Source organism: Esox lucius, chromosome 23 (genome assembly GCF_011004845.1).
Source record: "Esox lucius isolate fEsoLuc1 chromosome 23, fEsoLuc1.pri, whole genome shotgun sequence".
NCBI classification, from domain to species: Eukaryota; Metazoa; Chordata; class Actinopteri; order Esociformes; family Esocidae; genus Esox; species Esox lucius.
Genome location: NC_047591.1, coordinates 19688265 through 19714718, shown reverse-complemented (window position 1 = coordinate 19714718; position 26454 = coordinate 19688265). Strand labels below are relative to the sequence as shown.

The 26454-nt window shown below is 45.7% G+C and overlaps 3 protein-coding genes across 9 annotated transcripts in view; 1 reads left to right on the top strand and 2 right to left on the bottom strand.

Annotated features, from left to right (window-relative positions):
* ino80 (INO80 complex ATPase subunit) overlaps positions 1–16758 on the top strand; it is a 37977-nt gene extending 21219 nt beyond the window's left edge. For 5 of the 6 annotated variants that reach the window (XM_034290008.1, XM_029116921.2, XM_029116917.2 and 2 more), the window contains exons 27-36: positions 2198–2325; positions 7077–7171; positions 7802–7874; positions 7959–8117; positions 8906–9008; positions 9146–9234; positions 11804–11968; positions 12264–12459; positions 13554–13775; positions 14711–16758. In XM_034290008.1, the coding sequence (XP_034145899.1) occupies positions 2198–2325; positions 7077–7171; positions 7802–7874; positions 7959–8117; positions 8906–9008; positions 9146–9234; positions 11804–11968; positions 12264–12459; positions 13554–13775; positions 14711–14961 (1481 nt within the window). In that variant the 3' untranslated portion in view covers positions 14962–16758. The remainder of the gene's footprint in view (positions 1–2197; positions 2326–7076; positions 7172–7801; positions 7875–7958; positions 8118–8905; positions 9009–9145; positions 9235–11803; positions 11969–12263; positions 12460–13553; positions 13776–14710) is intronic. The other variant, XM_029116920.2, reaches the window with a different exon arrangement.
* Positions 9252–17799, bottom strand: LOC105024346 (complement C1q-like protein 2). Of its 2 annotated transcripts, XM_010894238.5 has the most exons (5): positions 16971–17799; positions 10816–11201; positions 10561–10623; positions 10230–10358; positions 9505–9892 (listed from the first exon to the last, which is right to left on the bottom strand). In XM_010894238.5, exons 2-5 carry the CDS (start codon positions 11165–11167, stop codon positions 9609–9611), a joined length of 828 nt encoding a protein of 275 aa, XP_010892540.1. In that variant the 5' UTR covers positions 11168–11201; positions 16971–17799; the 3' UTR covers positions 9505–9608. The 2 variants fall into 2 exon arrangements, with proteins under 2 accessions (XP_034145900.1, XP_010892540.1); XM_034290009.1 differs by lacking the exon at positions 16971–17799 and having other exon boundaries at positions 9252–9892; positions 10816–11795.
* A 954-nt stretch (positions 17800–18753) lies between these two features.
* Positions 18754–20575, bottom strand: chac1 (ChaC, cation transport regulator homolog 1 (E. coli)). The gene is made up of 3 exons (XM_010894244.5): positions 19916–20575; positions 19728–19763; positions 18754–19597 (listed from the first exon to the last, which is right to left on the bottom strand). Exons 1-3 carry the CDS (start codon positions 20084–20086, stop codon positions 19151–19153), a joined length of 654 nt encoding a protein of 217 aa, XP_010892546.1. The 5' UTR covers positions 20087–20575; the 3' UTR covers positions 18754–19150.
* Between the last annotated feature and the right edge of the window lie 5879 nt (positions 20576–26454).

The window sequence follows — 26454 nt, the reverse complement described above, 5'->3', positions numbered from 1 at the left end:
AGTCAACCCATGAGATGGAGTAACCTACATTGTTAATTACGATGAACTATCCCTTTAAATCCCCTTAAACCCGTGTTAATCCGTCTTTCTGGCCTCGCTCACTTTCTTTGGTTCCAATTGTTTGGTCCTGATTGTTTATTGTTGTTGTTGTTGTTGACTAACCAGACTTTTTACGTTACGTTGAAAACACATGTCTTGGGTATCTTGGGAATCACTCAACCTTTTTAAGAGCTGTCAGTTATTGCAGTTGGGTTTGAGGTAGCACTTCCATACACAGCCCAGAATTCTCTCTTTGGAGAAGCTGTTAATGCCTTGAGGTAGTTGGGGTTCAGGGTGTGTGCACGCGAGCGTGAGCCCGGGAGTCATGCTGTTTGGATGGACTCGGAAAGGTCAAACACAACGCAGATTTATCTTGTTTGGCAACAAAGCGTCTCCCGCTCCTTCTTTTGACAGTTGCAAAAACTGCCTAAGTGGTTAATGGAGATGTTGTGGATTTGCCAAAGCCGGGGATTGTAATTTGATTATACTGAAAGGGTTGTGATGTTAGCGCCAGGTTTCAAGGGGGGACTTTGCTTCAGTCCTGGGTGGCAGACCAATCAAATGCCCTTTTTCAGGCTGAGCTCCAGCGTCGCTCACTAGTTCTCGTTTGTAGTTACAACAGTGCTTGAGGATGTCCGGGAAATTGTGGATCAAAACCTCATCAAAAGATGTTTGTGTGTGTTTATTTAGGCTGATTTTGTGTATAAAGCGCATGACTGGCAAAACATAATTCAGCTTTTCCTCCAGTTTTCTTTCTTGAAATTTCTGCAATGTTGCATATTAACAAAAAGAACCAACTTCTGCACATTGGGTCCCACCTGCTCAGAAAACTGAGCAAAATACTAGGTTTTCTCCTTTACAATCCCAGAAGATATCTGTCCGACAACAGTTACTTCTGAGGCTGTGCCCTTCTCTGTTTCATTTTGTCAGTCAACCTCTTCCCTGTCTCCAGAGACGTCTACAGGTCTGATGGGGTTTGTTATAGAGAGCCTGTCTGTCTGCCACTCTCCCTCTGTCTGTGTGTCTGTCTGTCTGTCTCTCTGTCAGTTATTCTCCCCCAGAATGTCAGTTGTGTTATTGTATCAGTATGAACTACATTTCTTCAGGCCTTCTCCATTCCTCTGTCTGCCTCCTTGTCCTTTCCCTGTTAGTTCCTCCTCTGTGCTGTTGAAACCTCCTCACTCCTCCCTAGTCCCTCCTTTTTTCTCCATCTTCTCTTTGTGTTTATATGTCCCATTAGATTGGCTTTTACAGCTCACAGAGGATACTTCTCAGGTCAGAGGTTGGAGTTTAACCTTGGCACAAATTAGCATGTGATATAGAGTAATCTGCCTCTGCGCCTGGCCACAGAAGGTCATCGGAGGTCACCAACCTGTTAGGAGTTGCCGCAACAACAAAAGGTCATGAGCACACCGTAACAAATTGGAAAAGCGGGGGACATAGTGTGGGAAAGGTTGGCAATATTGACATGTTTTTTGCATTCCTACACATTTTATAACAGCGTGTCTCAAAGGGCAGGTTGCTCTCGATTAGTTTTAGGTTGACCGATTCTACTGGCTCTTAAAGTGAAATAGCTCCCCGCTTTCACTCCACCAACATAGGCTGAGGAGTGGCACGCTTGTCTGTACAAAAAGGCACAGGAACCACACCACCGTTTCAACGAAGGCTCCCCGAGCCTGAACCTCCCCTGGGGACCTTCCGACCTGTGCCACACCCTGACCCCGACCCTGGCTTTACGAACCCTGACTCAGGGGACCGTGACCTGGAGGCGATTGGGTGGGACACACCCGTTCCCTCTGCCTCATTGTTGGATGACGTTGGAGCAATACCTCATTCAGCTGCCTGCCAGAGGTTCTGTTGACCCAGAGATGTGGCTTTAGATTAGCCAGTTCACACGGATACAGTGGGTTCTCTGTGCTGGCTGTGCACACGTGTGGTGTACTCCGTGTGTAGAATGCCATGGGTACACATGTTAGTGTGTTAACATTGCTATTAGCGTGTAGCAGCTGCTGTTGCTCGGGTCCACATGAGACAAACACAGCACAGAGCCGTCATGGAAAGGACCACCTACATTTCACTAGAGAAATAGATATTCATGTGTGTCTTGACTCTGATCCCATTAAATGGACCTCCTCGGGTCTTGTATTCTGTGTTCTAGACAAGGAGACCCTGATCACTGACAGCGGGAAGCTTCACACTTTGGACCTGCTGCTGAGTCGTCTCAAAGCCCAGGGACACCGGGTCCTCATCTACTCCCAGATGACCCGGATGATTGACCTGCTGGAGGTGAGGCCCACTTGACAGGGAGGAGCAGAAATGTATGTTTTGTTGGACATTTTGTGTGATGCCAGGACAGAGGCTTTGGCTGTCGGGAACCTTTCATTGTGATTCCAAAGGCATCGCTGGTCCTGATCCCACACTCTTCCTCTGGGGAAACACTGGACGTGTCATTCAGAACACAAAACCATGCAGTTTGTGCCCTTCTTATTTGTCTTTCGTCGCTCAGGGGTGAACTGGTAGAGCTGCTCAGATCTCTCCGTCCCGTAGCTCGTTAAAAAGACTCTGCCTCGTTAGAGGCCAGAGAGCTCGTTTAGGAGGCTAATTATCAGGTCAGAGTAACCCGCAAGGCCTTGTCTGTAGAACAGATGGTGGAGGGGGGGGGCGGGGTAGCGAAGAGAGGGATGGGGGAGGGAGGGGGGGTGGTGGTGAAGGGGGGATGGGGGTGGGAGCTGGCAGAGGTGTTGAATGAGAAAACATGTTGTCACTAACAGAAACAGAGGGGGGGGGAAACCACTAACAGACAAAAAAACTACAAGAGAAGAGCAAACCAGGTAGAGGGTGGAAACAAGGAAGGAAAGAAAGAAAGATATGAGAAAGGGAAGGAAAGAGATGAGAACGGGAAGGAAAGAGATGAGAACGGGAAGGAAAGAGATGAGAACGGGAAGGAAAGAGCAGGAACAGGGGAGGAAAGAGATGAGAACGGGAAGGAAAGAGATGAGAACGGGAAGGAAAGAGATGAGAACGGGAAGGAAAGAGATGAGAACGGGAAGGAAAGAGATGAGAACGGGAAGGAAAGAGATGAGAACGGGAAGGAAAGAGATTGAGAACGGGAAGGAAAGAGATGAGAACGGGAAGGAAAGAGATGAGAACGGGAAGGAAAGAGATGAGAAATGGAAGGAAAGAGCGGGAACAGGGGAGGAACAAGGATCTCATGGGAAGGTCTCTTGTTGATATCCAGACCAGGCAGGCGTGTCGTGGGAATGGGGGTGCTGAACACAGTGACACCGTGCTGAACAACAATGGCCTTCCAATCCCTGCTAGCTCCCTCCAACTCCGTCCGGCTGTATTACCTCACCAAAAAGAGGTGTGAAGACCGTCTTAGCACCTCTTTGGCCCCTTGGGTGAAATTGACAGGCGTTCCTCCCCAGTCGTCTCGTGGTTTGCTGGGATCTTTCTGTGATGAGGCCCTTGAATGGGTTAACATATCAGCTCTGCCCGCTTGCTGTGTTTAGTGAGACAGGAAGAGAGGATGGGTTAACATATCAGCTCTGACCGCTTGCTGTGTTTAGTGAGACAGAAAGAGAGGCACCTACGGCTAATTCCTTCTCCATTCCCTCTTGATTGGCCCCTTAAGTTTCCATTACTATTATGCTTTTGATGGTTGAACCAAAGGACCTCCACATGCTGTTACTGCGTTTTCCTCCGTCTAACACCTCAGTGTAACCTGGCCAAATGCTGGGGCTATCCCGTTGGTGGAGGAAAAAGTCCAATAAAATCGTGTACATGTCTGGTCTGCAGAGTATTTACAGCATGGACCATGGCCTCACATGACACATCTGATGGGGTGGGGGAGAAGCACCGGCTGAAGGCAGAAGAGGGCAAGTCTTCGGTGTTCACAGAGAGGTTATTTGTAAATACTGATTAACTGTCCTCTACGACTCTTTATAGAAGCCGATGCCAGTGATTGGAAAGCAACACACACACACAGGTCCAAAATGGACTGTACTTTGCAAAAAGACATTTTAAGCCAGTCTTGATTATCTTGACTGTCCTCTTTGCTCTTGTTTCATTCTGACTACATTCTCTCCCCACCAGGGGGCAGATGAGACAGGTTTATTTTAATTTAGACGTTAACGTTTTTTTTTTTTTTTTTTTGTTGGAAAAAAAATCCCACTTTTTAACCGTCTGTGTCCCATTCTTCCCACCTCGTCTCCCCCCCCCCCCCCCCAGTCTCCCCTCTCTAACTGGCTCTTCGGTCCCCCAGTATGCTCAATCTTATGATTTCTTTTTCTTCGCTTTGGGAAGAACCCAACCAAACCCCAGAGATAGTAATCAGTTGTCATTGTTTCTGTGTCCAGTCTTAGGTGTGATTGATGTGCTCCGTGGCTAGCTGGATGTGTGGGAGCGATAATGTCGTCAGGGCAGTGTCAAACCCGGCTCGCTCTTTCAGATTGCTCACAAACACATGTAGTAAGCTTATCTCCTGTAGCCTTTGCTGTGTTCGCAAAGTGCTCTCCTGCCGAGACGTTGAAAACAAGTCCATTGTGTTTGCTGAGTAGGTTACCAAGAACAGCAGGCCTGCATGCCAACACCCAGGCAGAGAACTGGGCCTGAAGCACAGACAGACAGAGATCAGGTTGCTTTTATGGATGTTTGAGTGATGGCTTATTTACCTCTGTCCATTGGTCTGGAGGCCGAAGAAAGATGGATGTAGGAAGTGCTTAATCACTGGCCTCTGAAATGAGTCAGGCTGGCTGGAGGCGGGCTTGGAGGGGACCCGGTGCTGTCCCATTGGCTAGAGCCCCGGAGCCAATCAGAGGCAGTTGGCTGCAACAGCGAGTCTTCAGTGTTCCTTCACCAGGACCAGATGTGTGGGAGCAGGGCCAGACGTAATAACATCACATACTAGATGTCATTTAGGAAACGTTGTTATCCAAAGTGACTTACGATCGTGTGTGTGTGTACATTTACGTACGGGTGGTCTGAGACAGGCAGCAGACACCGACAGGCGGAAAGAAACAGAGAAGGGCAGGCAGACACCCACAGACAGAGGGCAGGTTGTCAGATAGACAGGCAGCAGACACCGACAGGCGGAAAGAAACAGAGAAGGGCAGGCAGACACCCACAGACAGAGGGCAGGTTGTCAGATAGACAGGCAGGCAGGTCGACAGAGAGGCAGACAGAAAGGCTCCCTTTTGTTTGGCATCCAATGGCACCCCATACAAAATAGGGCACTACTTTTTAACAGAGCCCAGTGCTATTCAGGACACGGCGACATGGAGTGAGGGAGACCGGGACGGTGTGGGACGGCACTGCTTGTCTCATTTTGCATCGCAGCTCATCTTTTGTGGGGGAAAAGTCATTGGAATTACACTTATATTTTCACCGCTACACCATTAGTGGTGATGGATTCACACAGAGAGACGTGGGTTGAATGTGGCTCATTGAGGCAGCAGTTAGTCTCCTGTTTAAAACCTCTGACCAGGAACTAAAACCATAATTGCTCCCTGGTTGTTGGTTCATCCCCCCCCCCCATAATGCCATAAAGGGGGTGTTTTTTTTGTGTGGGGGGGGGGGGGTGTTATGTGGTCATGGTGAGGGTTTGAAGGCTTGTTCATCTTGACAGGTGTTAACGGTTTAGCTTCCTCCATTGACAGTGAGGGTGCCATCAGCAGAAACGTAACTAAATAACCAATTAGACCAAATCAGAATTGGCAATGCCCACAGACCAAGGGCTTCTGGGTATCTTCCTGCTACATTATAATTCCGGGGTTCAGGATGTATAATATATATGTTGTCCAGCAGACAGCTTTTGACTGGACTTCAAAGCAGTGGTTTGTGGCTTGGATAATCTGTCTTTTGTGTTAATTCACTGAAGGGAGTAGGACTGCACAACATGTGAGTCAAAAGTTAAGTGTGTTTTTCCCAAAAATATTTAAATTGCAGTTCTACGTACAACATGGATTAAAACACAGGGTAACTGTTCACGCGTCAGTCTTGTAAAGCAGTGGTTCCCAACTCTGGTCCAACTCTGGTCCAAACAGGACACATTTTTGTTGTAGCCCTGAACAAGCACACCCAATTCAACTCAATGAGAGCCTGATAATTAGTTCATAAGTTGAATCAGCTGTGCTTGGCTGGGGCTACAATGAAAATGTGTACTGTTGGGGGTACTTGAGGACCGTAGTTGGGAACCACCGTTGTAAAGGACCATTGGCTGGAAAGCTAGTTCTTGGAAACAGTCATGTTGGTGTCAGGTCTCGATTCTGAAATACACTATTGAACCAGTGTTGAGAAACAACTGTCTAGATTTATGTTTTACATTTTATTCCCAGACTTATTCCTGATGACTTGGACTGACTCAGCGTGTGATCCTGAATGTTAAGTGTTCCACGTAATCACTTGGCCTTTTGTAACTTTTGTAACTTGGCGGGGAAAGGAATGGAACCATTACGTATCTGGCAACAACTTGTGTGCTGGAGCCCAGAACAGCGTTAGCTGTTAGCTATTCCTAAAGCTTTTAATAGTTCTGCTGTGACTAGACAAGAGCCAGGAAAGCATTCTGGAAACGCTGCTCTCAACCGGTCGTCTTCGTCGCTGCTCAAAACCGGTCGTCTTCGTCGCTGCTCTCAACCGGTCGTCGTCTTCGTCATTATCATCCTCAAAATCTGTGGTCACTATACCACATTTAAGAGCTGTTCTGAGGCACGATGCATCGTGGATTGCCACAGCTATTGGCCAATCCGCGTTCAGGATTTGAAGCACCCTGTTTCTAATACATTTATCACATAAAATAAATTACAGCTGTTTTAAAACTGCTTGACGACTGCTCTTTCATCAAGACATTGGTCAATCCTTTCTCACTATCTGCTAAATAAAGCTTAATAAAGCCACAAAAAAAACTCCTGGAGGAAGATGAAGTAAAAAAAAACATGCCTGAAATGAGGTTATAAACCCCACAGGAGACATCACACGTCTGGCATCCTCTCCTCATTCCTCCCTCTCCTCTCTCCCTCTCCTCTCTCCCTGTCTTGTAGGAGTACATGGTGTATCGTAAACACACCTACATGCGTCTTGACGGCTCCTCTAAGATCTCTGAACGGAGAGACATGGTGGCCGACTTCCAGAACCGGTGAGTAGCTGTGTGTGTGTGGGGGGGGGTGGATGTGTTGGGGGGGGTGGATGTGTTGTGGGGGGGGGGTGGATGTGTTGTGGGGGGTGTGTGGATGTGTTGGGGGGGGGTGTGGATGTGTTGTGGGGGGGTGTGGATGTGTTGTGGGGGGGGATGTGGATGTGTTGTGTTGTGGGGGGGGGTGTGGATGTGTTGTGGGGGGGTGTGGATGTGTTGTGGGGGGGTGTGGATGTGTTGTGGGGGGGTGTGGTTGTGTTGTGGGGGGGGTGTGGATGTGTTGTGGGGGGGGTGTGGATGTGTTGTGGGGGGGTGTGGATGTGTTGTGGGGGGGTGTGGATGTGTTGTGGGGGGGGATGTGGATGTGTTGTGTTGTGGGGGGGGGTGTGGATGTGTTGTGGGGGGGGGTGTGGATGTGTTGTGGGGGGGGTGTGGATGTGTTGTGGGGGGGGTGGATGTGTTGTGGGGGGGTGTGGATGTGTTGTGGGGGGGGGTGTGGATGTGTTGTGGGGGGGGTGGATGTGTTGTGGGGGGGTGTGGATGTGTTGTGGGGGGGTGTGGATGTGTTGTGGGGGGGGGTGTGGATGTGTGTCTCTCCTAATGATGCTTTCTATGTCTCTTTGTCTCTCTCAGGACCGACATCTTTGTGTTCCTCCTGAGTACGAGGGCTGGAGGTCTGGGTATCAACCTGACTGCTGCTGACACTGTGAGTCCACACACTTGTAACCCCTCCCCCAGAGTAAATGATTGACGTGTGAATCAACATGTCTGCCTCCGCCCCCTTTCCTAGGTGATCTTCTATGACAGTGACTGGAACCCCACAGTGGACCAGCAGGCTATGGACAGAGCCCATCGACTGGGTCAGACCAAACAGGTCACTGTCTACCGCCTCATCTGCCAACACACTATAGAGGAGAGGATACTTCAGAGAGCCAAGGAGAAGAGTGAGGTAAGATAAACAGACACACGCTTCAGACCTGACCAGGAAATCCACGCTGCCTAGCCCTAAACCTAACCTTTACCCTAATCCTAACCTCAGGAACCCTGAGTTTTATGACTAAACTTAATCTAGCCATAAAACCCCTAAACCTATTTGGTGATGCCTAAACTGTAAACGAAACCCAATGTAGTTTTATAATTTTGCACCGGCATAACCAGATGAGGACTGGCCTCCCTTCAGAGTCTGGTTCCCTTCTAGGTCCCCCCTAATAGAGTTTTTCCTAGTGACTGTGCATTCATTTTAGCTGTTAGTTGCTGTTTGGTGTTATAGGCTGGTTATCACTTGGTGACAACTGCTTTAGAGGTCTTTATAAAGTACATTTTATTGACACTAGGCCCAATTGTAAGATGTCCCTGAGCCAGAAATCAAATGTGTCCACATTGGAACCTGCCACAAACCTTGGGGTGATTTATAAGGTTTTTTTAATCTGTGAGGGGACATCAGCACCCCACAAGCACACTCAAACACATACATACACACACACACACTATAAAAGAGAGGACACCACAAAGAGCCAAGGAGAAGAATGAGGTGAGACACCTCCCCCAGTCCTTCTAAGTACTCAGACCAGTAATGATTAAGCCCATATGGAGCCAATAAAGACTTCTGAGAATGACTCAATAGTGCACGTTCCTGGCAGTAGTCTGAGTGTTTGTCTTTGTGGAAGAATTGATAGCAGAGCCCAAATGCCTTGGTCCTGGTTGGCCCTCTTTGACCCTTTCCCCTCCACCACTCAGATCCAGAGGATGGTGATCTCCGGGGGCAACTTTAAACCCGACACCCTGAAACCTAAAGAGGTGGTCAGCCTCCTGCTTGACGACGATGAGCTGGAGAAGAGATGTGAGTGGATTTTCTGACGTGTGATTGGCTGCTCCCGAGCAGAAATGGTTGTAACCTTAACTCTGATTGGCTAATAGCAAGGCGTTGTGAGTAAGCCTGGCTCTGACTGACTGATGTCCCTGTGTGATGTCTTGCAGTGCGCGTTCGTCAGGAGGAGAAGAGACAACAGGAGGAGGTCAGCAAGGTCAAGGATCGCAAGAGGAAAAGAGAGAAATACGCTGAGAAGGTACCTCTGTCAAACCCTGTTACTAGATAGAGGGGGGTTTGAGCAGCTGCTCTCAGCCAACAGCGTGGGGTGTCATGGGCATAATGATTCAATCATGTCGTTATGATAAATTATTGAGGATGCATTAGGTAGAATGTCCGGTTGGCCATCGTCCTAAAACAATTGTTCTAAACATTATTGTGATTAATGGGGCGCCGAGGAGTTATCACGATAATAACAGAATAATGCTTTGGGGATCACATGAGAGCATGGTAAAAGTAAAAGAATTTTAATGCAAATGGAAATGTATTAGTTACAGGGGAACATTTCTGGGCTTCGTTTCCAGAGTTTCTTACGCCAACAGGAATAACAGTAGCACAGAGTAGTGTTCCCCTTTATAAAGGGAAGAGTAGAAACCCGCTGAAGATACTGTGGTTGTCTCTGTTGTCGAAAATCCCCCTGCCCCGTGGGAGATGCATGGTGACCGTCCCCCCCTCCTCCAGCTCCAGGACCACGCCGTTAGAGATGTAGGTGTGGCCTTCGCCGTTGTTATGCTCCTCGTTCCACACGACTTTCTTGCCGTCCCGGTCAAGACGTATAGCCAGGAACATCCCGCTGCGGTTGTCACTGGCCGTGAACCTGAAGTAGTAGACCCCGGCGACTGGGGCGGTGAAGATGCCTGCAGATAGGGACAGAGATCAGCACTGGAATTTAGCTGGATTCAGGACCACTGTTAGCAATGCTGGAATTTTGCTGGATTCAGGACCACTGTTAGTAATGCTGGAATTTAGCTGGATTCAGGACCACTGTTAGCAATGCTGGAATTTAGCTGGATTCAGGACCACTGTTAGTAATGCTGGAATTTAGCTGGATTCAGGACCACTGTTAGTAATGCTGGAATTTAGCTGGATTCAGGACCACTGTTAGTAATGCTGGAATTTAGCTGGATTCAGGACCACTGTTAGCAATGCTGGACAGTAGCTGTGTCAGTGTGGACTGATTAGTGTGGTCAGTACCTGTGGTTGGGTCGTAGGCCAAGCCGGTGTTGGTGAGGACTCTAGTGTAGATCAGTCTCCGATCACTATTAAAGCCTCCTAAAAATCCAGAATCGGTCAAACCAGCAGAAAACGCCACTTTTGGTTTATCTGTGGACACGAGATAAGTCGATGATTACATATGGAGTATACCAGCTCTAACATTTGTAAGTAGATTTGTAAGGAAACATTTCTAAAACTTTATGATTTATTCAGCAGATTAACATCAGTCATAAGAAACAAAATGAACGGTAGAAAAAAATCCATAATTTGTCCTACTGAAAATAAAAATGATTGTTCTAGTCTGTGTTACCGGCGTTCTCTCTCTTCAGTTCCTCCACTCGTTTCTCACTGGCACTCAGCCGGACCTCCAAGGCTAAAAACAGGAACATTTGAAATGTAGCAATGTGTTAAAATGAATCAGTTTATTACAATTTGAGCGTACCTAATGGAATGACGCATTGTCACTTCTGGCCTTCACACACAAAACCTCACTAAACCGCTGATGTAACACGTTTTAAGATGTAGTCTTTCATTTTCCTGCAGTGTCAGCTGCGTCTGATCTTACCTGCATTCTCTTTGTCCAAATCCTCCACGGTTCTTTCAGTGAGGACCAGATCAATCTTCATGTCATCCACTAGGTCCTCACTGTCCTTCAGTCTGGCCTCCATGTACCTCAGCTTGGACTTGGTGACCGTCAGCTCCACTATCTGTTTCACCACCATGTCGCTCAACATCCTCAGCTCAGCCCAGATCTCTGGGTTGGTGGTAGTTGGGCCGATCGTCTGCTTTGTGGTGGTCTCCTTAGCGTCCTTTTCTTGACTCTCCATCAGACTGTCTTGGCCCCCTCCACTTCCTGCCTGAGCCCATGTCCCAGAGAGGCAGAGCAGCTGTGCCAACAGAAAGGCAGCAGCTCTCATTCTGTATAGTCTCAAAACGCGGCAGTAATGATACCTGGTGAACCAAGCACAGTCTGACTTTACATGTAGAATCGTGCAAAACAAACGCTCATCAGGCAGATGTCAATGGCACGTAGATCAGCTGACTAACAGGAGATCCACATTGGGTGCAGTCTAGGTCAGAAAGTCTCAGACCTCCTTTATATATACCCCATACAACTTGGAGAGGCAAGCTGTGAGAATTTGACACATTTCAAAAATCTTAAGGACACTGATAAAGATGACCTCAGCAATCCAATCTGATGCTGTGAAGGTTTTGCAGATGATCTCCCTTTGCCTTCCTAATGTCTGTAGATTGCTGTCCCTGAAAGTGAACCGAGTGCTACAATACAATAGTTTGGATCCAACTGTGCTGGTTTGCTTTGCAGCCAAGTCCATTCAGACCTGAGAGGATCCACTGGCCTGGCGACTTTATTCTGCCCATGTCAGTCACGCCACACGTAGGCCGGCACAGCTCGGATGGAGTGGTCAGGCCAGGATCGCTCACAGTCCACGGGGGAACGCTTTCATAACCGCCCATTTTCCCCCCTCTCTCCCTTCCCCTTGGCCTCCCTCTTTCTCTGACCCCCCCACCCCCGTCTGTCCGTCCGTCTTCAGAGGAAGAGGGACGACGAGGACCCTAAAGATCCCAAGAGGAGGAAGGAGTTGAACCTGGTCATCCCTTATGTCCCGTCTGCAGACAACTCCAACCTGTCAGCCGACGGAGACGACTCCATCAGCATTGACCTGGACGACTCCAACATTCCCAGCCCCTTCAGCGAGGTGAGGGGCGGGGCGGGGGTTTAGGAGGACCGGCTCCGGGCGGGTTGGAAGGAGAGAAAGGGACAGATATTGATACTCCTGTACCATTTATCTTTCTTCTCCTATCCGTTTCCTCCATCGTCCTCACGTTCTCACGGTTCCACCTCCTACCTATATTACTCCTCCTCGCTCCTCCTGGTTTGACTCCTTCATTTTCCCCTTCTCCTTTCCAATTCTCTGCCTCCCTTGTGTGCCTGCGCCTCCTTCCTCCCTAACCCCCCAGGTGTGTCTCTCTCTCCTGTCTCTCCCTGGTCAGATCTCTCTGAGCAGCGAGCTCCAGCCCAGCTCCCTGCCCCCGGATCACGACCCCGACCATGACCCTGATCCAGACCAGGACGAGAGCAGCAGTGACATGCTGGTCATCGTAGACGACCCAGTGTCTTCGGCGCCCCAGTCCAGGGCTACCAACTCACCCGTCAGTGTGTCTGGGTCCGTTTCGGACAATATGAACGGTGAGAGATGATAAATTAACTGCCGAGACGACCAATTGGAATTTTCCTCAAGTGGATGTTTTTGTTTTGGATTTATGTTGTGGCGAAGTTAGATTGATGTTGTGGTGAATGCTTGGATATGGGTACATTTGCCTTATCCAGGATTGCCCAACCTAAATCAGTTAAGTCACAACTGGGGTTGGAGAGAACATACAGGACAGTACATCTCCATTGTAAGGCTTTTGCTTATTATTTCTGGCCCTCAGTTGCGATAAACACCATGGACTAAAGGTCAGGTTCCTGGCAACAACACATTGTATCATGTCTAAACGGGACGCTCGAGTCTGCAGAAACATTCACGGACAGATGTTTCACATAACATCATAAAGGATCCGTCACGACGAAATGTGTAGGATAACCAGCAGCAGAGGATCTTGTGTTTGGGTTTTCATCTCTGATTATTTGTACGGGTGGAATTGGGCGAAGGCTGCTTCAGGCATGTGGGGAAATTAGCTTTCATCTTCAGTTGAATGTTTCCTCTAGCGAGGCTGGTGGTTTGTTAACCGGAACGTCCAATCTCTTTAAAGCTTATATGTGGAATGATAACTATATCATGCAGCCAGACAAATTATGCACAATTTTAGTTCTGGGTTAGCTGAGATTAATGCCTGGATTTGTCTGCCGTTTTAATGTTGAAGAGACCGTCAAGGACTACACAGTCTGAGTGGATGAGTGGTGGATGAGTCCCCAGGGCTGCATTCCACTTCCACTGGATTCCTCTGTGCAACACTTTCTCCGGAAGAGTTTTGTTCATGTGGTTAATCAAATTCCCGGCTAAAGCTGGAATCCTTGATTATTACATCCACTGGATCTGGAAAACAAGCGATGTAACCGGAACGGACAGCAAGAGGATGAAAGGCGGGGATGAGCTAGGGAGAGGATGGATGAGGCAGGGGAGGGATGGAAGAAGGAGGAGAGGATGAGCTAGGAATGAAAATGGGATGAGGACAGGGGGGTGAGATGTCAGTGGGAAAACCAGGAAATGCAATGGAAGTTATTTTCTGGAGAGTGTGTTTCGTTCTCAGCTATGACCGCTGAACTGTCGTCTCCCTCAGGTGTGTCCAACCAGGACACCTCCAGCCCGGGGCGAGGCAGGTCAGGGAGGAGCCGGGGGCGGCCCAAGGGTTCCGGTTCTGGAGGCGGGGCCAAGTTGGCGGGGAAGGGGCGTGGCAGGAAGTCGACGGCGGGCAGCGCGGCCGCTATGGCAGGAGCAATGGCCGGGGCAGCTGCAGCTTCAGCCGCAGCCTACGCAGCCTATGGATACAGTATGTCAAAAGGTGGGCGCACGCGCACGCACGCACGCATGCACACACACACAAAGACACACACACTCACAGACACGCATGCATAGGTACATACGTACACACACACACAAAGACACAGACACGCATGCATGCACACACACACTCACAGACACGCGCGCATGCATAGGTACGTACGTACGTACGTACGTACACACACACACACACTCATACACGCACAGAAACACGGACACGCGCACGGCCACGCATATACACACAGGTTTTACTATTAAGGTGAGAAGTGGCAGTTTAGTACCAAACTCTAAGCCTAACTTTGACCTAAGCTAATCTTAACCTAACCCTGACCTTAACCTCAAACTAACCTTTTTGCCTAAACCTAACCCTTAATGACTAAACCCTGTTTCTAAGCCTTAAACCCAAGTCAAATAAAGCTTCTTGTTAAAGTGACGACTGGCCAGATGTCCTCACTTTGCATGGTTTTTCACACACAGAAACACACTATAGAACCAGATGGACTCTCAGACCTGCACAAGCAGTTCATTTGGTTTTTTCGTTAATTAAAAATGTGTCATTTAACCAACGCTCTTATTCAGAGTGAGTTACAGTAATGCTGAGTGCTTACGCTTTTGCCCTTTTACACTGTGGGAATCTAACCCAGAACTGCCACGCCCTACCACCTGAGCTGCACCGTGCGAGTGGTTTCCTAACCAGCGGCTTAATAGCATGTGTTTCTACATGGCAACATGGTAAAGAAAACCCACGGCACCGTTAAGACGGGTGTATTCAATTCCATTTCTTTTCAGAAAACACCGCCTCCACTGTTTCATGGTGAACTATAAAGCTCTCTTTGACCTTGTTTTCATTGTTTGGTCCAACATTGCCAAAGCAGTAATAAGGATCCGTCAATTTAATTCCTGTCCATCTCCTCCTCCCCCCTCCCCCCAATCCAGCAGGTCTCCCTGCAGCATCAACGCTCCAACCGTCTCTGGGTCGGTCAGGGACGGCCCCCGCCTTTTCCCCCAGAAACAGTCCCTCCCCACAGGGGAAGGGTAGCTCAGTGGCCCCTAGCCCCCAGAGACAACCAGCCTCCACTCAGAGTAACCCCCAGCAGAGACAGCCGACAGGCCACACCCATCACCACAGTCAGGGCCACGGGACAGCCAGGAAGGCCAAGGGACCCGGAGGACCAGGGGCTCGATAACACACAGCGATCACAGACATTAACACACACATCTACTGACACACACCACCAGCCCCATCCACAGCACTGCATGAAGAAGGCCCTGGGGCTGGGATGATAGGCACCCCACACTCCCAAGAATGTCACCCAATGTTGTGGGCTTTTAAACACACAACAACATCTACTGCACTGACTAGCTCCCACTGTCACCCCCATGTGACCCTCTCTTCAACCAATCCACGCAGACGTGACGTCATCCATTCCTGCAGGACCATGCTATCCCGGAGGGCAGAAGGAGAGGCTCAAAACTCATCCTGTTCCCTTTCACCAGGGACGTTATCCTTCCTTCCATTAATTGTTATATTTCGTCCCTGTCAGTGGACAGATTCTTTCTTGAGTGGTGGTTTGTGTTGTTGGCGACTGAGAGTATTTTAAAGTGCTTTTTTTTTGTGGAGGACAATGTCATTTTAAATGTTGGTGACGCGCAACTGATGGCCTCCTGATTTGTGGGTTGGTTTGCTGACATTGTGACGCTGGCCAGCTTGCGTAAGTACCAGGCTGTCTGTGATCGACTGTCAGCTCTTTTAGTTGACCTAGCGTTTAGAACACAAACAGAATGGCTCTCAGGCTATAAGGCAGCATCTCACGTTAATGCATAAAGCGCTTCTGACATGATATGTCGGCCTGTCTCTAAATGGTGTCTCCACTTGCACACTCTTCTCAGTCAAAAAATACTTGTTTAGCATTAGAAGGAAATGTTAACAGCAGGATCTTTAGGTTGATGTCATATTTTCGTAGATATGTTTATTTCTTTATTACCATACAACTATTCTACTGCATTTCAGAACAAAATGTGAATGCATACCAAACTAAAACCGTTCTGCTTTTGTATTATATCTCTTATTTTTATATTCAAAAAAAAAATAGGTGTTGTCAGTGACTCACATAGAAATGGCACATTTGTACTTATCTCTCTTCATAGAGGTTATCCTTACACAGAAAAATGGAGGAATGATAATATATAGATATATATTTTCTGAGAACATGATCGAAGATCGAAGGGTATTTTGTGGTAAATTCAATGTAATTCCAAAGTTCCGAGCACTGCTTGATAATGATGTTGCTGATTTGTTTATGGAGAAATCTAATGTGCTTCCGAAATGGCACCTGGTTTCCAATACTGTGCCCTCCTTTTAACAAAAAAAATGGACCGAAAGGAGGGCATTACTTCGGCAATAAGGTGCCATAGGATTCCTTAAAACGCTCGGATTGTATAATGTACCATAGAACTTAAGTTAACTTTAAAAAGTGGTTAATAATTTATGAGAATTAATATGTACACTGTAAAAAATAGTATTGATGCCATTTTTATTTTTGAAAACAGAGGGGAGAGAAAAGTTGTACTTTCGATCAGAGAAGTTCACAACTCTTATGTTTTTCGGTGACATTTTATTTTTGGGCATGACCGCTCAGGGTTGCCAAATATCCAGAAAGTTAATGGATTTCCAGCCTTTCTGATTCTACTAACCATGATCACCGTAAATGAAGAGGTTTGAGAAGGCTGCGGGAATTGTGCGACCCCCTTGTGGAGCCAAGCACTACATCGAATTTGAGCTTGTGTTGGATAATATACTGTGATAGTGAAATCTGTCTAGTACCTTGATGTAAATAGTATTTGAAGGTGACACGTTCTCCCCTGGTTGGCCCCTCCCCCAGTTTGCCTGTCTATTTTTATAGGTCATGTGTAAATATGAATACAAAAATGTCATTTTACTAACAGGAAAAGCCAATTCAAAATAAAAACAGACTGATAAATCACAGTGTTGTGATCGTCCATTACAGATGCTGCAAACCAGAGATGTGTATTTAGTGATCAGAATAATACATATCACTGCAAAAATGATTGTCAGTTATGTCAGCACACTGTCAACATTACATGTGCAATATTTAAACAATGCTATTTCAACTAAATCTCTAGGAAGGGATTTAGTTGAAAACTATTTCTAAAGGTACCCACTTTTCATACATACCCTTAGTAGCCAGTTGGGTGCAATGTCAAATTCCCCACAATGTACCCTGTAGCGTCATGCTGATGGAGGTCTGGATTTGGGGGCGAGCGGTGGGAATCCGTGGGCCCATCCAACCCGGGGTCAGCGGTACAGGCCGACGGCGTGGGGAAAGGTTTGTCCGGTGCGTCGCCAGGGGCTACGGCCTTAGTCACATGGATACTTCCAGCGGGGTAATTTGCCACGACGTCACAAAGCACTTATTGTGTCAGTGGTTTCAGGAACATGACAGTGAGTTCTGTCCACCTGTGCAGTCCCAGGGACAACAAGCCAATAGAGCGTCTGACCAGGCTCCCAGTCCCTACTGCTGAAAAGCACGCCCTGTAGCCTGATTCTCCGACCGCCACGATTCACCACGCCAATGTTATTAGACATCCCAGAAACAAGTGTATTTGAGGAACTTTTAAAGGTAGTCCGTTGCGCTACAGTTCATTCAGGTGTATTTGCATCGGGGTGAGTACTGATAAAATGACTACTTTCTGTGTTTCTAATTAACTTGGAGCAATTTGTAGATTCTATTTCATTATTGACATTGTGTTGATCATCCATGAATTCCATTTTGATTTCCTGTTGTTACACTATCAAGGTCCAAGGCAGTGAGTAAATGCTTTTTGAGAGCCACTGTATGGTAAGACTTTGAAAAACATCTGGACAGAGAATCGTTTTTGAGTAATAAGAACATCCTGGTGTCCAAAGCTTTTACAGATTTACCCAATGCTCTGATGTTTTTAGCAAAGTTATTTCAATGATGTATTGACTCAAGCTGGCGAATACTTACGTATTTCATTTGCGTGTATTGTTCTACTATATATATTTTAATAATATTAGTGTTGTTGTCACATTTTGTAATGCATGAAAATGGTGCCATACTGTGTGATTGTTCCTCTCAGATTGCTACCTCCTTCCTGGTGCCCTGTTGAACTCTCCGAGCTGCGGATTCCTAACACGGGTCTGTAATGTTACGTAACACCCAGATAGTGTCTGACTTGACTGACATCCAAAAGGACACTGAGCTCCAGCCAATGTTTGGGAACTGTTGTTTTGTATGTGTACGCCAGTGAAAGAACGGTACGTACAGCACCCCCGGCGCTGTCCCCAACAACAGGAGGCGCCCGCACATTTACTGGAACGATTGATGGGCACTGAAGAAAATCTCTTGAATTATTTGAATCAGGAACATCAAATTATTCATCTAGTTTTAGACATTTCTATGAGCTTAGATGTAGTCTATGTTTTTGGGTTGTTTGGATTAATGGATGCTCTCCAGCAAAACAGAACCAAATGTGTTCTAGTTACACTGGACAAAAATATAAACATCCTATGTCTCACGATCTGAAATTGTCTTTAAGCAGTGTTCCATCATTAGAAATCCAGACATGTTTCTCAGGAAAACCTCTTAAATGGTTTAATTTTTTTGTTCTGTATCTGCATTGTGTATGCACTCAGCCTGAGTAAGGTTGAAAACTGTACATCTCCCAACACTGTGGTTCTTACAAGGTAAGGAATACCAAGTGTGTCCTACCGCTTGAGGTACACACGGACGAGTTTGTGCTTAGGTGACTGTACCTGGGCATGGTGGACAGCTAGGGTGCCCTGCCTGCTTCTATAAAACAAAGACGGTTTTATTACACCTACTACCCATCATTAGTGTGACCGCTGTGCCTGTGAATTGGAGAGTAACTTCGCTACATCGTCCCCCAAGCCACCCCCCAACAGATGCCGAACATGAATTGCAATGAGACACCAATCCATTTTGTACAGTTTATTGGAATATGCGGTTATGAGTGACAGAGAACAACCTTGTATAGTGCGTGACATCACAGCAGCCAGCTGATAATTCAATGCCAATAGTTCAGATGTAGCGTATATTAATGGACAATGAAAATTAACAGTTGGGTGTTAAAATGCCAGCAAAGACTGCATCAACATTAACTCCATCACTTTCAGGTTGACATTTAAGTGACTACAATCTGTATGCTAGTGTTGAGAAAAATAAACTGTTGGCCTTTTCATAACCTCTTTACTCATGTTACTTCTGTATGGCTCCCGGTAAAGTGGATGGAATAAGATTCTGCGTTACACCACACCAACATTTCACAGACAGAACACAAGACGCTTAATTGCAGCCTTTATACAACTTCAGCTTAGGAGTGACTGACCGTTAATCGGATAGCATTATCAGACCTAGTAGACAGATCGAAGGGTTTGAGTGAATTGGCACCTAGCAGATAGGGTATTAGGGCTCGGGCAACAGCCTCAATAGAGAACAGGTGTCGATCTTTCACGTGAGGGCAGCTCTTCCTCATAAACTTAGCCAAGCGAAGGAGGTACTCCAGGTTGTGGCCAGTCTTCCCCTGGCTGGTGACTATCTGGTATCCAATCTCCTCATGGCTAGCACGCCCAAGGAAGAGAGGGTTGTCTGGGGTAGCGATGTAGAGGAGGGCCTGGTGGACCTCTGTCTCATCCTTAGAGATGAAATCAACCATCTTAGTGATGTAACCTCCGCGCACTGCCTCGCGTACGTTCAGGTAATTGAGTGACTCCTCTATCTGTGAGCCTGTCACCTCAAAGGCCACGCCCCAAGTGGTTGCCTAATAGGGGGAGAGATGTGTTAGACAAAAACAGGAAAAGCGTTGACATTTAAAAATTACGCATGTAGGGTATTTTAAACAACTGATTTCACTTTGTTCCGGGGGGAAAGAGGCAGAAAATTCCACTTACGTCATCATCTTCAATGAGCGTCACCACTCTTCCGGGCTGCAAGTGAGTAGAGGAACATGGATCAGTATCACCTACGACACTATGTCGCAATAGGAGTACATTACAACAGCCCATACTGGCGTGGGAATGAACTAGGCGATACATTTAGGAAACATTATATTTATTATAACTATTGATGTTCGTCTTACTTTGTCGTCATTTCCACGATGGAAATTGTCTCCGTGCCAGAAGCGTCTTTTGTAGCCTTGAATGTAGCCGACCTGGCTTCTCCTATACTTAAAATCAGGCTTCCATACCAGAGAGCCGTACCCGAAGATCCACAGACTGGTCTTACCCGCAATGATATCTTGAGGTTTCATTGTGATCAGGGGTGCCTTGGTATTGACGTTCAAAAGAATCGGTGCCGGTGGTTCAAGATGTGGAATGATGGTTCAATTTATTAACGTAAATTACTAGCTAGCTAATGTTAGCTTCCTTCGGTCAAGGAGGAGTGGTATAGGTTGGCTCACGGTGATACCGCGGACGGTATTTGAGCCCAACTGCTTGGCAGTTGTGAAGATGGAGTTTCGGAGTCTGTTTTTCCTTGCACGATGCATGCCGATGCATTAGTTTCGCCGCATAACCGCCTTAAAAATCCATGATGGTAGCCGCTTGGCTAGCAATTGGTATCAAAATAAAAACAAAACAACCGTTTGGCTACTTATGGGAGCCAGCAGGTTGTTGTTCGTTTAAGACTACGACAAACCGAGAGCTATGTATAACCGCTGATGTTACCAGTTCTGACGCTCCTAGTCAGCCTTCTTACTCCCGGTTGTCTCGTCGTTACTTTGATAACTAATGGCGGTGTCTTCTTTTGGATTTATAGTAAAGAACATAAGCGTTTGCGTCACTGAGATTTCATTTTCCACCAATAATATCGCAGAGTAGGCTGGATGTCACGGGGTGTTAACAAATCAAAACGTGTGTCCCCAAATAGGGAGGAATTCTAAACAGCGATCAAAATCCTATTGGTGTTCAGGCCGTAACAAAAACACACCCATGCCTTGCAGCAATTGGTTTCTGAATAATTCACCTCAACAGGCCAACCTCGGATTGGTTCGTTTTGCTTTAAATCTAGACAACTGTGCATATCATTAGGCTTTTCTGGCTGATGCAACTTGCTTCAGCATTTCAGTCTGAAGTCAACACCTTATTGCGTAAGATTCTATATACTAAGAGCTTCAACTAGCTAGAAGAAAAAAAAAAAAAGTTTTTTATCTTGTCTTAACATGGACATTTATTTGAACATGTGCAATGAATGAACAATTCAAAGTTAGTGTTTAACATTTTCATTGTGTCTGCAATGTATGTCATTTGGCACTGATGGCCTCTGACTTATCGGAATAAGAAAGTACCTCTACAAACTTAATTTGGATTATGTACACGGTACACGTGTGTGTGTATACGTGTGTATCCTGCCAAGCCAGGGCCCCGTGAATTCTACCCCTTTCCCCTGCACTCCGGTGATACTGTATATGGCGTCAATATGCTTCTGCTTAGACAAGTGGCCTAGCAGCTGGTCTAGTGTAATGAGCCATACGTGGCTTCCCACTGTACAGTGCCTTGCTTCGCGCCTATACAATTCACAGTCACATTCCTCCGAAACTGCTGAGGAAAAAAATAGATATTTTTAATCAAAACAACAGCCACATATATACTTTTGTGGTAAATTGATGGGGTTGAACGATGGGGTGATTAGATTGCGTGATACAATTCAGACATGCCTATGAGCAGTATATGAAGGCTACGTTGCAGTTGGTATCCTATTTATAAGGACCCTGGTCAATGTTAATGCACTACATAGAACCTTTTTGTTTCAATATGTAGATGAAAATCTAGGTCCGACTGTTGTCTCAAAATATGTTTTTGTTGTTTTCCCCAGGCATAGTAAAGCAGATTTTCCCAATCCTGGTCCTGGGGACCCCAATCAGGTGTGTAAGTGCTAAGGCAAAAACAAAAATCATCCCTTGGGGACCAGGTTTGGGAAACACTGTGTAAAGGACAATGAAAGCTGAAGGACACAGGGGCACCGTGAGAATGTTCCTACTGTTATAATCTCTGGAACAGTTTTTCCTATCCCTTTTCCAGCCCAGGACTTCCAAAGCACAGTTGAAAGCTGTTTTCTTTGTTTCAGTTTTGTTGTACTGGAAGCTTAAAAAACAAATGAAGTATTACCAATGTAATCATAATGGGTCCCCATTTTATATGTAGTTTAAGAAAATTAAGAAAAGCAAAGTCCTCCCCCTCACATTCATCCCCACCACCCAAATACCTAGAATTCCTTTCTGCTTTAAAACTTACTGAAGCAAATTCCCCTCTTGGACGTTGCCTGCTTATTACCATTGCATTTTGTTTTTTGCTGAAGAATTCACCAGTCTTTGCCGATGTCAAACATGCCCATGACAAGATGGATTTGATTCGAATGAAGTGGGATACATATGACAAGTGCTGAATAAAACGTCTAGTAGATTGAAATTGTAAGAATGACATATTAAACATGTCCTCAATACTGTCATTTAAAACAGATGTTAAATAAAAGTGTACATGTTAAGTTAAAGTAAAATACTCCATGTAAATAATATTTTCAGTCAAATCAGTGTCCATATACATTGTCAATATGAGTTTAACCTTTTATTAATTACAACTATTTGTTCATAGTGCTCCATTTCATGGTACCAAAAGTATTTGGACAGATTAACATTATGCACTGATGTTATGTCCTTGGTTGCAATGATTCTCTTGAGGTCTATGCCTGCGATGCTGGTTATCTTCCCTGGTGATGCTTTGTGTTCAGTTCCTGCATAAATCAGGGCCTTTTTGTCTTGTAACCGGGAGAGACACATGGGATGGACACATATGGAGTGTTCAGTGTCCTGTAGGGACACTGAACACTCAAAAGACAAACCCCTTTAATGGGGAGGCGGCTTTGTCTCTGGGGCAGTGGTGGTTTGGGAGAAATTAATGCTTTTGCGGCTCCGGCAACCTCCGTCTTCCTCTTCCTCCATCTTGTAGCCATTCCTGGTTCCACGGTTATGTTGGTCTCGGCCTCATGCTGCTCCCTGGGAGCCCTCAAACACATCCCCACACAATGTCCCAATGGGAGGCAGGGTTGTTGCGGCGGGGGGGCTGGCTCTACTAGCTGTCACTGGAAGATTCCGGAAGCTTCCAGCATTCTCTGTTGGGGGCGTTGGTGCGTCACTGATCCATGGTATATGGGCGTGTTTGCAACACAGTCTTCAGTCTCGTTTTCAGTATTTGAAAGGCACGTCCTATTGTATTCTGTTGGCATTAGGCTGTATCTGAAGAGAGAAGATGTTTCTGTACACATCCAAATTAATTATCCTATTGGCATCAGCAGTTGCATCAGGACCAAAGAAAAGTGAGGCAGTTCCAGTGACAGCCATGCATACAGAAGCCGACTGCAAAGCTTGCCATTGCCTTCTGTCTTCTTGATGTACAGTGGATATAAAATGTCTACACCCCTGTTAAAATGCCAGGTTCTTGTGATGTAAAAGGAGACAAAGATGAATGTCAGAACTTTTTACACCTTTAATGTGACCTATAATGTGAACAATTCAATTGAAAAACAAACTGAAATCTTTGAGGGGGAAAATAAAAAAACTCACAATAACCTGTTGGCATAAGTGTGCAAACCCTTAAACTAATACTTTGTTGAAGCACCTTTTGATTTTATTATAGCACTCAATCTTTTTGGGTAGGAGTCTATTAGCATGGCACATCTTGAAATGGCAATATTTGCCCACTCTTCCTTGCAAAAGCGTTCCAAATCTGTCAGATTGCGAAAACATCTCTTGTGCACAGCCCTCTTCAGATCACCCCACAGATGTTCAATTGGATTCAGGTCTGGGCTCTGGCTGGGCCATTCCAAAACGTAATCTTCTTTGGGTTGTTTTCGTGCTAAAAGGTGAACCTCCTTTTCATCTTCAGCTTTCTAACGGACAAGGTTTTGTACCAAAATTGCCTGGTATTAGGAACTTCCCCCCAGCCTGACTAAGGCCCCGGTTCCAGCTGAAGAAAAACAGCCCCAAAGCATGATGCTGCCACCATCATGCTTCACTGTGGGTATAGTGTTCTTTGGGTGATGTGCAGTGTTGTTTTTGTGCCAAACATACCTTTTGTAATTATGGCCAAAAAGTTTAACCTTGGTTTCATCAGACCATAACACATTTTCCCACATGCTTTTGGGGGACTTCCATTTGCTACCCTACCTCCTAGCTCATTCATATGAAGAATGCGGGAGATTGTTGTCACATTTAGCACACACCCACTACTTGCCAGAAATTCCTGCAGTTCCATTTAATATTGCTGTAGGCCTCTTGGAAGCCTCCCCGACCATTTTTCTTCTCTTCTTTTCATCAATTTTGGAGGGACGTCCAGTTCTTGGTAATGTCTCTGTTGTGCCATCTTTTCTCCACTTGATGATGACTGTCTTCACTGTGTTCCATGGTATATCTAATGCTTTGGGAATTATTTTGTATCCTTCTCCTGACTTCTCAACAATGAGATCCCTCTGATGCTTTGGAAGCTCTCTGCGGACCATGGCTTTTGCTCTGAGATGCGACTAAGAAAATGTCAGGAACATCCTACTAGAACAGCTGAACTTTATTTGTGATTAATCAGAGTCACTTTAAATGATGGTAGGTGTGTAATTACTTCTATTTAACATGAGTTTGAATGTGATTGGTTAATTCTGAACCCAGCCACATCCCCAGTTATAAGAGGGTGTGCACACTTATGCAACAAGGTTTTTATTTTTTATTTTTACCCCTCTAAAATGTCAGTTTGTTTTTCAATTGAATTGTTCACATTATAGGTCACATTCAAAGTGGAAAAAGTTCTGCCATGATTTATCTTTGTCTCATTCTTTTACATTACAAGAACCTGGCATTTTAACAGGGTTGTGTAGACTTTTTATATCCACTGTACCAAGCACTTGGTTCTGACATGCAATAACAAAAGAGGTGAAACCGGTCTGTCCTGAATAGTGTCGACCTGAATCACACCAGCTGAGCCTGTCAGCCAGAGTTTTCGGTGAATTGTTTTAAACCTGTATCACCCTACTTCAGCCTGATTCCTGCCTTTCTTATGTATAACTGTGATAACAGCCTCATCCAGACTAGGCAGAAGTGTTCCCAAATCACCTGATGGGTTGAATATGTTACACCACTATGGTGGGAGAACATTGCAAAAAAAATTTTTTTTATTACTGGTTAATTATTTCTGCCTTGCCACTATTTTTAGAGTTCTTATTGTATATTGTATTTCGCAGAGAGATGTCCTTATTTATGATCAGAAAACTGTTTAATGTAAAGTATCATGCTGCTGAAAATGTAAAGTCTGTAACAGCCCTAGTTATTATAATTTAATGTTCAGTTTTCATCCCAGTTTTCCTCTGTTTTCCTCTTATTCCCTTCTTACTTTCTCTCACTAGATCCCAGTCTTTTTGTTGGCCATTGTTTGTAGTTATGTTTGAGTTTCCTGTCCTTACATTTGAGTCCAGGTTAGCCTTGTCGTGATAAAGTAAGTCTTTAAGTAAAGTGTTTATTAGTGATACTCTATGATTGTGTCCTGCTTCTTCCTTAAACCTGACAAAGTAAATATGATCAATATAAGAAGATAAAAAAGAAAGCCATTTACTATTATAAACAACATTCATTGCAATATTTAAAATGTGTATGAAAACATTCGCATTTCCTTCCATGTTAATATTTTTGGAATATAAATATTTATAGAACACTTGCAATAAATATGCTTATTTCTGTAAAAATGGGGAATTTTAAAAACAGTGTAGCCCTGTGTTTGTGAACACTGTTTTGAATGACTGATGACCCACTTCAGGAACAGAGTCAAGCAACAGCTGACTGGACCAAGGCCATGAATGTCAATAGTTGCTGCTTGTCTTAGGGGCTGTCCTGGCTTTAGGTTGGGGAGGGGGTTGCTGCCTGTCTTAGGGGCTGTGCTGGCTTTAGGTTTTGGGGGGGGGGGTGCTGCCTGTCTTAAGAGTTGTCCTGGCTTTAGGTTTGGGGGGGGCTTGTTGCCTGTCTTAGGGGTTGTCCTGGCTTTAGGTTTGGAGGTGGGTTGCTGCCTCTCTTAGGGACTTTAGGTTTTTAGGTTTGGCGGGGGGGGGGGGGGTCAGTATGGCTACTACAGCACTAAAAAAACAGAGTTTATTTTGTCACTGGAGTGCATGTGGCTTGGCATAGTAAACATGGCACAACAAACACTAAAATGCGTTATCTCATGGGGAAAGTCAACCAAAACACCATAGCACATCAAGGTCACCATGTGCTACTAGGAACAGCATATGTATTCCTTTTTCCATGGGTTTGACTGAATTCAAGAGAGACTTTAAGCAACACCTGACCACTCTACTGTCTCCTTTAGGGTCTGTTTTGGAATAGCATCAAGGGTCTAAAGGGCTGAGTCTGGAAAAGGGACCCGACCATTGGGACCCCTACATCACTTTCACATCCCCAAACAGCTGTACGGTATTTCTTAATAATATTCAGAAAGGCTTTATCTCCTTTAGGAGTCTGCGTCATGAGTTTATCTAAACTGTAACTGGGCTGAGGGATAATGTTAGCAAAACTAAAACCTCATAAGAAAACAAAACTAACCTCAAATTCTGTATTTCATCTGCCTGCTACACAATAGTGTTTCTCAGCAA

What these genes read in the sequence shown, in the direction of transcription:
- LOC105024346 (XM_010894238.5), bottom strand. Translation starts at nt 11,167, where the DNA reads ATGAGAGCTGCTGCCTTTCTGTTGGCACAGCTGCTCTGCCTCTCTGGG. An exon ending in TTTGGACAAAGAGAATGCAG is followed by an intron (nt 10,624 to 10,815) that starts GTAAGATCAGAC and finishes TCCTGTTTTTAG; the next exon opens with CCTTGGAGGTCCGGCTGAGT. An exon ending in ACTGAAGAGAGAGAACGCCG is followed by an intron (nt 10,359 to 10,560) that starts GTAACACAGACT and finishes TCGTGTCCACAG; the next exon opens with ATAAACCAAAAGTGGCGTTT.
- chac1 (XM_010894244.5), bottom strand. Translation starts at nt 20,086, where the DNA reads ATGAAACCTCAAGATATCATTGCGGGTAAGACCAGTCTGTGGATCTTC. An exon ending in ATCGTGGAAATGACGACAAA is followed by an intron (nt 19,764 to 19,915) that starts GTAAGACGAACA and finishes ACTCACTTGCAG; the next exon opens with CCCGGAAGAGTGGTGACGCT. An exon ending in CGCTCATTGAAGATGATGAC is followed by an intron (nt 19,598 to 19,727) that starts GTAAGTGGAATT and finishes TCCCCCTATTAG; the next exon opens with GCAACCACTTGGGGCGTGGC.